Raw genomic sequence first — 10,007 nt, 5'->3', positions numbered from 1 at the left:
TCTTCTTCACCTCAAAATTTTCATTCTTCTCCTTTAATACTTTCATCTTCATCATTTATGTGCTATCATCAACTCAAAAACACGGATACCCATTGTAGATTAGGTTTGCAAATTGAGTGATTTGAAGGTTACACATCTTCTGAGTTGGGTTCTTTAGGGTTCTTTGAGGTAAAGTCTACAACCCAAAAACTCATAATTTTACTTTTGCAACATGTGTGGGTAGTGAGTACTGTCATAGCATAGTAGACATGAGTTCTCTAAAACCCTATGTCTCATAAATTGGGGGTTTTTATCTAATCTCCTTGCTACCCATTATTGATGCTTAGATTCACAAGGAGGCGCTTCTCTTGGTCCAGCGGAGGGCATGTGAAGAGATTGAGCTTGCTCTTCATAGTTGTGAGTGTATAGTTTATAAACTGGCAAGTTTTTATATTTAATTTCTTTTATGGGAGAAGCAAAACATTTTCAGCTCAAGTTCTTCAAATATGATATCTTAAGTTCATGAGTCTATTTAATGTTTGAATCATATGAATTAAATTAGTGTTCAAACTAATTTTGTTGCTGCCCCTTTTCTCTCTATATGTAAGTCCTTGACTTTTGATTTTCTTTTAAACTCTATGTGTTATGATACTTAAGTTTTACGCTTTAGGAAAATGATAGAAGATTCACGAATGTGCTTGACGGCTATGTGAAAGTTTAGAATTTAAACTTATGAGAAGGAAGACGAAACTCAATGATATTTGAAAAGTTTGTACATGATATATATATACATATATATTTTTGTATTTGAACTGAACCTAAACCCATATTCTATCGAATCTTATGAATGAAAATATGTGATGAGTTCCATTTTGGAATGTCGTAAGTCGTAACGAAGAGATAATGCGGCATATATACCGTTCGTCGCAACGAAGAGATAATGCGGCATATGTACCGTTTGTCGCAACGAAGAGATAATGCGGCATATGTACCGTTCGTCGCAACGAAGAGATAATGCGACCTATGCACTTTATGTCATAGTACAATACCGTTCGTCACTTCGAAGAGATAATGTGACTATGCAAATTCGTGCTTTATAGTAGCACACCGTTTTTCGCAACGAAGAGACAATGCGGCCTATATGCATATAGTTTATGAAAGTTATTGTTAGTGAGTGATGAAAGTTGGAGTGCTTCGCTGTTTTATGATTCAGTTTCCCAATTAAAAGCTTGTGTGAAAGTGTATGGAGTTTTCACAAATATAAAAATGTTCACGAGAATATTGATTTAAAGTTTCCTATATATATATACACCTATGATATGTCAAAGTTCAGGTTTGGTTTTAATGATCGTGCCTTGACTGCTTCTCTTTTCCGCGCACTTTATTTGCTATGCCTCACTAAGTCTTTGTGACTTACCCCATTATTGTTTCCATTTTTTTTAGATTCACAAGCAGTTGTGTAGCAGATTTTTGGGCCTTGCTGAGTTACCCAAGAGTCTTCACTTGTTTTGGTATGCCTCCCTTGTGCGGTGGCTAGTATGTTCTTTTTGGTCGACTCCAGTATAATGCAGCCATAGGGATAGAGAGTCGTTTGCTTACTTTGAGTTGTAATTATTAAACTCACTATGTTAGCACTTTGTTGGGCTCATACTCTTGAAACCCTATGATGAGTGTTATTTTGTTATGATGTAATATCTTGTTATTGGATATCTAGATGTATGTTATGACAGGTATTTATCATTTTGATGATGATGATGTTGAAAATACAAAGGAAACTCTGTCGAAATTTCTGTAAAACTTGATACTTTAATTTTAAGTGTCCATAGTGTGGTTTTGTCTTTAGACTTGCCAAACTAGTTAAGGGTATGATGGTTGCTAGTTTGTGCGCCGATCATGAACCTAGAGTGGGTTGTGACATTCAATTTATCAGTTGACCTAACCCTCTTGGATCTTGCATGAACAGAATCCAAAACTAAATTCTGATCAAGTTCTATTTGCTGATTCATGTGTTTTTGGATAATGAGTAAAAGGAAAATCACAAGTTAAGGAGTTTAATAACCGACAAAAACAGGGGAGAAAACCCATGAGTTAAAAAAAAGAATATACCATTTAAGAAATTTAATGACCGACCAAAAGAGGGGAGAAGAACCCACAGGCCACAACTCCAAAGCATGGATAAATATGGTCTAAAAGTTCCAAACCACTTGGATAGTTGGATTGATACACACCCCCAATAAACACCACCTTTTATTTTCCCTTGCCGTCCATAATTTTTTCCCATCTTCAAATCTTTCTACTCAACTACCAACTGCATCACAACATGAACGAGAAAAAGGAGAAAGAAAATAAAATCTTACTATTGAAATATTGAAAGATGAAGAGTGAGAGAAGGAGAGAAATAAAGAATTAGACCTACTTTTTCACTCCTCACTGCACTATTTCTATTAATTAATTAATGCCTCCGTTCTTATTGGATGACTCAGTCATATTTATATAACAACTCTGATTCCCCTTCACTCTTATGCGCATGTAGTGCAGTGGTCCTCTCTGATCTTGTGAGCTTTCATGGCGAAGAAATCGCAGAAAAGCCTCAAGAACAACACTGCTTCCACTAACAACAGAAGAAGTAAGAATAAGACACCAAAACCAGTGAAACGGACACGCAAAACCACCTCAAGAGACTCACCTCCACAGCGAAGCTCAATCTTCCGGGGTGTCACAAGGTGAGATATAATATCAATTCACATCTATATGTAGATCTTCTATTTTCCTCTGTTTTTCTCTGTTTCATACTATTATATATTTTGAGATGGGTGATTATGCATGTGGTATTTATTAGACATCGATGGACTGGTCGCTATGAGGCTCATTTATGGGATAAGAATTGCTGGAATGAATCACAGACCAAGAAAGGAAGACAAGGTTCTTATTTAATTAATTAAGTTTCTCTTTTCATATTTCTAGCTTAATTTCATGATCTCTTTCACTTAATTATTTGATTTATTGTCATCTTACATATGTTGTATTGGTTGGTGATGGCAATGGAAAACAACTTGCTACAGTATATCTAGGTATGATTTGAATTTTAGTTTATGTAACAGTAATCATTCACAAAAACCTTCATCTATAAATGTGTTTTTTTTTATTCTTAGTAATTTTTCTACTTAATTTGTTAATTTTGAGAGTTGAAGTTCCTTGTGAATGGGGGCGATTTAATGAGTGAAAAGTTGGGTTTGATTTGTTAGGGGCATATGACAATGAAGAAGACGCAGCACGTGCCTATGACTTGGCAGCATTGAAGTACTGGGGCCAACACACCATTCTCAACTTTCCAGTATATATCTCTTACCCTTTACTCAAATCATGATTTGGTAAAAAAAAATATATTCAGAACTAGATATGATGAGTTCATTATATAAATATTTTTGGTTATAGTTATCAAATTATCCAGAGGAGCTCAAGGAAATGGAGGGACAGTCAAAAGAAGAATACATTGGATCCTTAAGAAGGTTTAGTTGTTAAATCCTTAATATTAACCTTTTATTTGTTTCTTTGGAGCTATTAATGTCTTTTTCTCAGGGTTTATGTGACTTCATAGAATCAATCTTCATTCTTCAATATGCAGAAGAAGCAGTGGGTTCTCTCGAGGAGTCTCAAAATACAGAGGAGTTGCAAGGTACAGGGGATTTATTGCAAAATGCAATATTCTGTGACATTTGAATATTATGATCATTTCCACGCTACTACTTATCAAAAGGGGATGAATCTGTTCTTTCAATAAAATAAATCAATGATTGTTTTGTTGAAGTTTGAAAGTGGGACACACACAACATACATGTAAAATAATTATTTTTTTTAAAGAATGTGATAATTTAATTAAAGTGGAGTTGATGGAATAGAAAGCTAGGTTAGTAGTCTTGTTATGTTTATGGTTTTCATTTTGGACAAAACTTAAGGACACTTTTTTAGATGCAGTTTTTACTGTACTTCAAATACAACATGAGATGTATTTAAATTTTGCATACCCAAGAACTTTAACTAGAGTTTACTGTTCTTTCAAACCTGTGATATCCACAAATTCGGTTATTGATGAAGAACAGCAGAACATTGGTTGAGGTTCATTTATTTCACATTGGAAGCTTTGACTCAAAGATTTCATATAAATTATCCTAATTTTTGTTGTCTCTAGTTCAATTTTAATAGTTTAATTCCCGCAAAATTTGAGGTTACTATAATTATTTTAAATAAAATTTTAATTATTTATTCAAATGAAGGGGATTTTTTTATAAGCAAATGAAGGGGATTTATAATTTTCTCAATTTCCATAGTGAAATTTTCATTTTTTCAATAACATTAATCCTCACGGCCAACAGTCGTGAGACTAATCTCTCACCCTACGGTTAGCGCACTAAACGGTAGGAGGCTGACTAATGAGTTTTTTCTATCATTGACATAATTTTTCATTATTAAATTAATTTACATGAAAATTTTAAATTTACTTTTTTATACCCTTCAATGAGGCAATTATAAGGAAAAGTTAATCCGTGACAAATGGGTTACCACCTTTACATGCAGTTCATTCCTCTTCATATATTTCTGTGTAAGTTTTTTTTTGTACTGTAACTATTTCTCTTTAAATAGTTAAATTGGTGACAGATGCTCTGCTAATTAGTTATAAATAAATGTTTAGACACCACCATAACGGAAGATGGGAAGCTCGAATTGGCAGGGTCTCGGGCAACAAATATCTATACCTTGGAACTTACGGTAGTTAATTCATTTCCTATATGATACATTTATTGCTATATAGTATATACTGTATGTTAGTACTAGTACTAGTACTAATTAAGTGCATGCATGGTAGCTTCATTAATTGTTCTTATTGCTCATAATGTCAAGATCTTTCAAAAACATACATTAACATGTTTTTTTAGTCATGATCTCCCCTCGATAATAAATGAATAATTTTACTGTAAATTCTGATTAAAATTTTGGAAATTGCATTTACCTCCCGTGAAATTAACCGTTATTGCACTTAGTTCTCATTTATTTTACAAAATGCATTGAGCTCCCCTATTTCATACTATATCATTAGAATAATAAAGATATGTTCGGTGTTATAATAATATATTTAAGGGGAGGTCGATGCAATAATGATAAGTTTTATAGGAGATTTATGTAATGTTTCGATAAAATAAAAGTTGTGTCTTGTTTTTTTTTTTGAAGCTGTGATTAGTGTCTTGTTAATTGTTATAAATAATACAAGAAGGATCGAGTTGTGTAAAAAGGTAAATGCAATTGGTCCTAATTTTTTTTCCACATCTCAATTTTTTAATTTCCATTATGAAACTAGCCAAGAAAAGTCATTATCAAATGCATTTTATGTGCAACACGCTTAGTTTTCTTAGACAAGAGTATGTGGCATCATCATATTTGGATGCATTTATAGGCTTTATCTATATCCTGATGGCAAACTGGAGGACAAAGTCATAACATGTCACATTTTGCAACTATTTGAACATTTTTTAGCATGTGCATGTGTTTGTATATTATGGGTCGTTATATTATTATGGTAATCCTAATCAGCGTATAATAAAACATGCCAGAGAAATGTTTATGTCAGCTCCCTAATCAAACAAATTAAATAATCAAATAAATTTTAAACGTGGATTGGAGATAAAAAATTAGATAGAGATTAGGGTGTAGACTATTGGAAAGAGATATAAAGAGATAAAAAATAAGTGATAAATGAAATACATAATGTGAAGTGATCGGAAAAAAACCATAAGAAAAAATATCCAGATGTGCATACACTGTATAGTAGTTTATGAATTATTAATGTTCCAAGGCAATTGATTAATAGATGACGCTAGCACCTGAAAGTTTTAAAATTCATTTGACCATACCTTCCAACAAATAAGTACCTACTTCATATCTACCTTCAAAAAAATGAACCTACTTCTTATGACTAAGGTCCCACGGACCAAAATCAAAATAGCTGGAAAATTTGAAGTTCAAAATATGCAATCAAATATAGTTAGTTGTGATATTAGCTGCCAAACTTCAACCGCTTAGTAAAGCTATTTAATAGAAGCTCTTATATTATGTGCACATACATTATTTTGGCCCACACAAAATCAACACACGTTAGTAGGGTTTGAATCACCATAAAATTTAATGGTGATTAAAAACTGTCACTAATATATGTGTCGATTGTTTTGTTGGTCAAAAGTGTATATACTGACAACATTTTTGATTTAATAGTGATGCCATTCGATTTTAGTCTTTTGATTCAAACAAATTAAACCCATAAAGAAATGTGCATCCTAATTAATTAGGTATCATCATTAATTTTGATTTAGCTTACTGTATATGTGTATTTATGGTGTCCTGGAACAGCTACACAAGAAGAAGCAGCCATAGCATATGACAGGGCAGCCATAAAGTATCGAGGACTTAATGCCATTACAAACTTCGACCTCAGCCGTTACATCAAATTGTTACGTCCTCAAACTCAAGACAGCAACAACCATCAAGACCAGACTAGCAATCAAGAACTCGAGGTAGAGTTTGTTTCCGATGAGCTTGGCTCAACTACGGGTGAGACCGCACAAGATGATGCGGTCTCAACATCTTCAACAATTGGCCTTCTCTTACAACCGTTCAAATTCAAAGAAATGCTAGAAAAGACTTCTTCAGCTTTAGCACCAGTAGAGTCAACGACCCTTCCTCGACGAACATTTCCTGAAGATATTCAAACAATATTTGAAAATGAAGATTCAAGTATCTACACTGAAAATGATGACATCATATTCGGTGACTTGAGCTCAATTGCTGCCCCAATTTTTCATTTCGAGCTTGATACTTAGAAGAGGGAACTTCCAGCCTATATTTATGAACAATGTTTTATCAATTACGTTAATTTTCAAAATGTCATCAACCAAAAAAGATGACTAGGAAATTAGGGTATGAGTAACGATTAAGCGAGTGAAAGATTTTTTTTCAAAAGAGTAATATTTTTTAATGAACATTTATATGAGACGGACAAAAGGAATATGCCAATTTTATTTAACTTTCATATATACTATTCATCTCTTACAATTGTGATGGAATAAGATAGCAGTGAATAATGACCTTTGACAATTTAGTTTTATTATGCTTTGTTTCAACCATATATTTCTAGTTCACTCTTAATTTTTTTAATGCAAATTATGAACTGATCATCATCTCTTAAAAGCATGCTAATTTTACATATGTAAGTAACAATTCAAATATTCAATCCCCATAGTCAAAATTGTTAGATTTCATTTCATGATTAATTCTAACTCCAAAATTCGTATTTTTTTAGAATAAAACTGCAAATCATAGCTTCCTATATGACATAACAACAATTACTATGTAAATTTTGAGCAAAGTTTCACGTACGGCAATTCAATATTGCAGTGGTTAAAAGTGATTTTTTAAACACCTAGGTCCTTGGTTCAATTTCTAGATTATTTCAATAGATGATACTTGTGGTTATAACAAAAAGTTCACATACGGTCAACAAAGAAATTGGACGTAAATTTGATGTCCAATTATAATACATTTATAAGAATATGTGGAACACTCATTTTTTTCTCTATATCTCAACTTTTAATTATGACAAATATTATATATCATTGCCTTTACTTCTCTCTATTCTTATATTTAAACGTCTTTATGGTCTACCAAATATTTTCATGTAATGTCACATGAACATTGATATTAATTGGCCCATATATGTCGAACACCCATGTGTATGTATAATATAGACAAACATCAAATAATCATAAGTATATAGTAAAATTAAGGGTTAAACATCATCATATTGGTCCCTGTCTTTGTGTCGCCATCTGATCTAGGTTCCTCGCCGAAAAAATTATTGGAAAATGTCATCTTCTTTATAAAAGGTTTGGAGCAAGTCCTCGCTCGCTGGAGTCTAGAGCTCCGACGAGTGATGATTTAGATCGCTGACTGTGTTAATTAGGCTGACATGAAATTAAAAATTAAAAATTAATTACATGTCACTTTTATAATCTAATTAACAAATTATTAAAAAATCATTAATTTGTAATTTCATAAATATTAATATCTAAATAAACACACAAAAATTCATGAGTATTATCAATGTTCTTCAAATTTGCTTCAACCAAACTTGAACCCAGAAAAACAAATCATTACCAAGAACATTGATTTAATTTCCAGAATAAAACTAACAACAACGGAACAACATAACCCAGCAACATCACCCAATTTCCAGAGCACAATATCAACCCAGAATATCAAAATCAAATAACCCTAATCCCCAATTTACAACCCAGCAACATCACCCAATTTCCTAAATTCTTGCAGATCCCCCAAGCCTCCTAATTGATTCACCATCCCTTTAAACCAAGCCAATATGAATGAATTGAATAAACCAGTTGACTACGAACCAGTTGAATAGGCACCCTTCAAACAATAGCATCAACACCAAGCCAATTTGAAACGAAGTGCCACAACATTGAAATAAACAAATCCACCTAAATTTAGAACTGACACACAGATTTCAGGCACACATCACTGTTAGATGAAACTTTAACATTGTATTGATTATTGAAGAGATGAGGAAGATGGTTTTGCAATGTAAACAGGTTGTTTGTCGTTCCCTCAGGTTCCATGGTTGTGGGTTTCAGTATCTAGTTCTTGGGTCTTCTACCATCCTCTCCTTCCTCAACTAGTTCTTGGAACCAGATCGAAGTCCTCCCCTATCTCAGGAACAGATCGAAGCCTCCCCTCAAGCTTTCTCGTCGTCGTCAACAAACTGAGCCCAGATCGAGACTATGCAAACACGGATCGGAAAACCATGGGTTTGTTTTGAGCTTTTAAGGTTGCCAAGGGGGTGGTTCCGCCAGCGATGGCTTGGCTGACGGTGGTGATGGCTTTGGTTTGGTGTTAGAGAGAGATATATATGATGGTTCAGGAAGAAGAAAATATTTTTGAAGGTGAGGGGAGTGGAATGGGTGGCGGCTAAAGGATTAAAGGGAGAAGATGGTTGGTGGCAATGGAAAGAAAGATGGAGAATTAGGGTTCATGAAAGATGAAAGCAGAAGATGATTCTTTTTTTGAAAGAGAAGAAAATGAATTCTGAAAAGATAATTGTTTATTTTTATTTTTTATTAGTGAAAGATAATTGTTAATTTCTTTTATTTATGTTAATTTAATTTAAATTTCTGATGTGTTATTTTTTAATTCCATGTCAGCCTAATTAACACAATCAGCGATGAGCTCCGGCGAGGACTTGCTCCAAACGTTTTACAAAGAAGAGGACCTTTTCCAATAGTATTTCTGACGAGGGACCTAGATCAGACGACGACACAAAAACAGGGACTAATATGATGCTTAACCCTAAAATTAATGTACAAATATGTATAGAAAATGAGTAAATAGTCATTAGTCATATTAGTACTCAAATACATATTTGGTTGACCAAAATTAGTCCTGGAGGTAATGGCGTGAGAGACTAATGTGATTTCGAGCATCAGTGTGGTGATTTATGTATTATTTTCAGAAACTAGCATGACCGATATTATCTTTTTTCTAGGGACTAAATTGAATGTGTCTATTCTAACACAATAAAACGCAAAGGGCAAAAAGTGGGATCAATTCAGTTCAAGAGCACTCACCAAGTTGCTTCATGAAATAGCGAGTAGTGGATTCTGAAACTCTGCCATGGTGACTGTTGTAAGCAGCAAGGTGCCCACCACCACAATACTCCAAAACAAAGTAAATCTCTACTGAAAGTTCATCAAGAAAATAAGAGTAAGAATGAAGAAAGAAAGAGAAAGAAAGAAAAATAGGTTAATTACCAAAAGATTAATTGGAGTGTTCCTTTCTTGGCACTCTGATATCTTCAAATTCAACTAGTTCCACAGCTCCCCTGCAACTTGTTCCACCTTCATTCCTCATAAATGCAAACTACTCTCCTGAAACACTCCCTGGAATGATCAATCCAACTTGGTTGGCAA

General features: G+C 33.5%; 1 protein-coding gene and 1 long non-coding RNA gene across 2 annotated transcripts; one reads left to right on the top strand and one right to left on the bottom strand.

Annotated features, from left to right (window-relative positions):
• Window positions 1-2,141: 2,141 nt before the first annotated feature.
• LOC130745703 (AP2-like ethylene-responsive transcription factor At1g16060) lies at window positions 2,142-7,018 on the top strand. The gene is made up of 8 exons (XM_057598067.1): window positions 2,142-2,702; window positions 2,819-2,901; window positions 3,042-3,050; window positions 3,225-3,313; window positions 3,415-3,488; window positions 3,605-3,655; window positions 4,670-4,746; window positions 6,379-7,018. Exons 1-8 carry the CDS (start codon window positions 2,545-2,547, stop codon window positions 6,846-6,848), a joined length of 1,011 nt encoding a protein of 336 aa, XP_057454050.1. The 5' UTR covers window positions 2,142-2,544; the 3' UTR covers window positions 6,849-7,018.
• A 673-nt stretch (window positions 7,019-7,691) lies between these two features.
• LOC130745702 (uncharacterized) lies at window positions 7,692-10,007 on the bottom strand. Its single transcript, XR_009021846.1, has 3 exons — window positions 9,849-10,007; window positions 9,666-9,776; window positions 7,692-7,988 (listed from the first exon to the last, which is right to left on the bottom strand). It is a non-coding gene; the product is annotated as an uncharacterized LOC130745702 (long non-coding RNA).

Source organism: Lotus japonicus, chromosome 3, assembly GCF_012489685.1.
Source record: "Lotus japonicus ecotype B-129 chromosome 3, LjGifu_v1.2".
NCBI classification, from domain to species: Eukaryota; Viridiplantae; Streptophyta; class Magnoliopsida; order Fabales; family Fabaceae; genus Lotus; species Lotus japonicus.
Note: the sequence above shows the minus strand (reverse complement) of the source record. Positions and strands in the feature narration are given on the sequence as shown.

Bases quoted from the DNA above. Each gene is read 5' to 3' on its own strand.
- LOC130745703 (XM_057598067.1), top strand. From the start codon at position 2,545: ATGGCGAAGAAATCGCAGAAAAGCCTCAAGAACAACACTGCTTCCACT. The intron at 2,703-2,818 runs GTGAGATATAAT...GGTATTTATTAG, and splicing joins ATCTTCCGGGGTGTCACAAG to ACATCGATGGACTGGTCGCT. The intron at 3,314-3,414 runs GTATATATCTCT...TTTTGGTTATAG, and splicing joins ACACCATTCTCAACTTTCCA to TTATCAAATTATCCAGAGGA.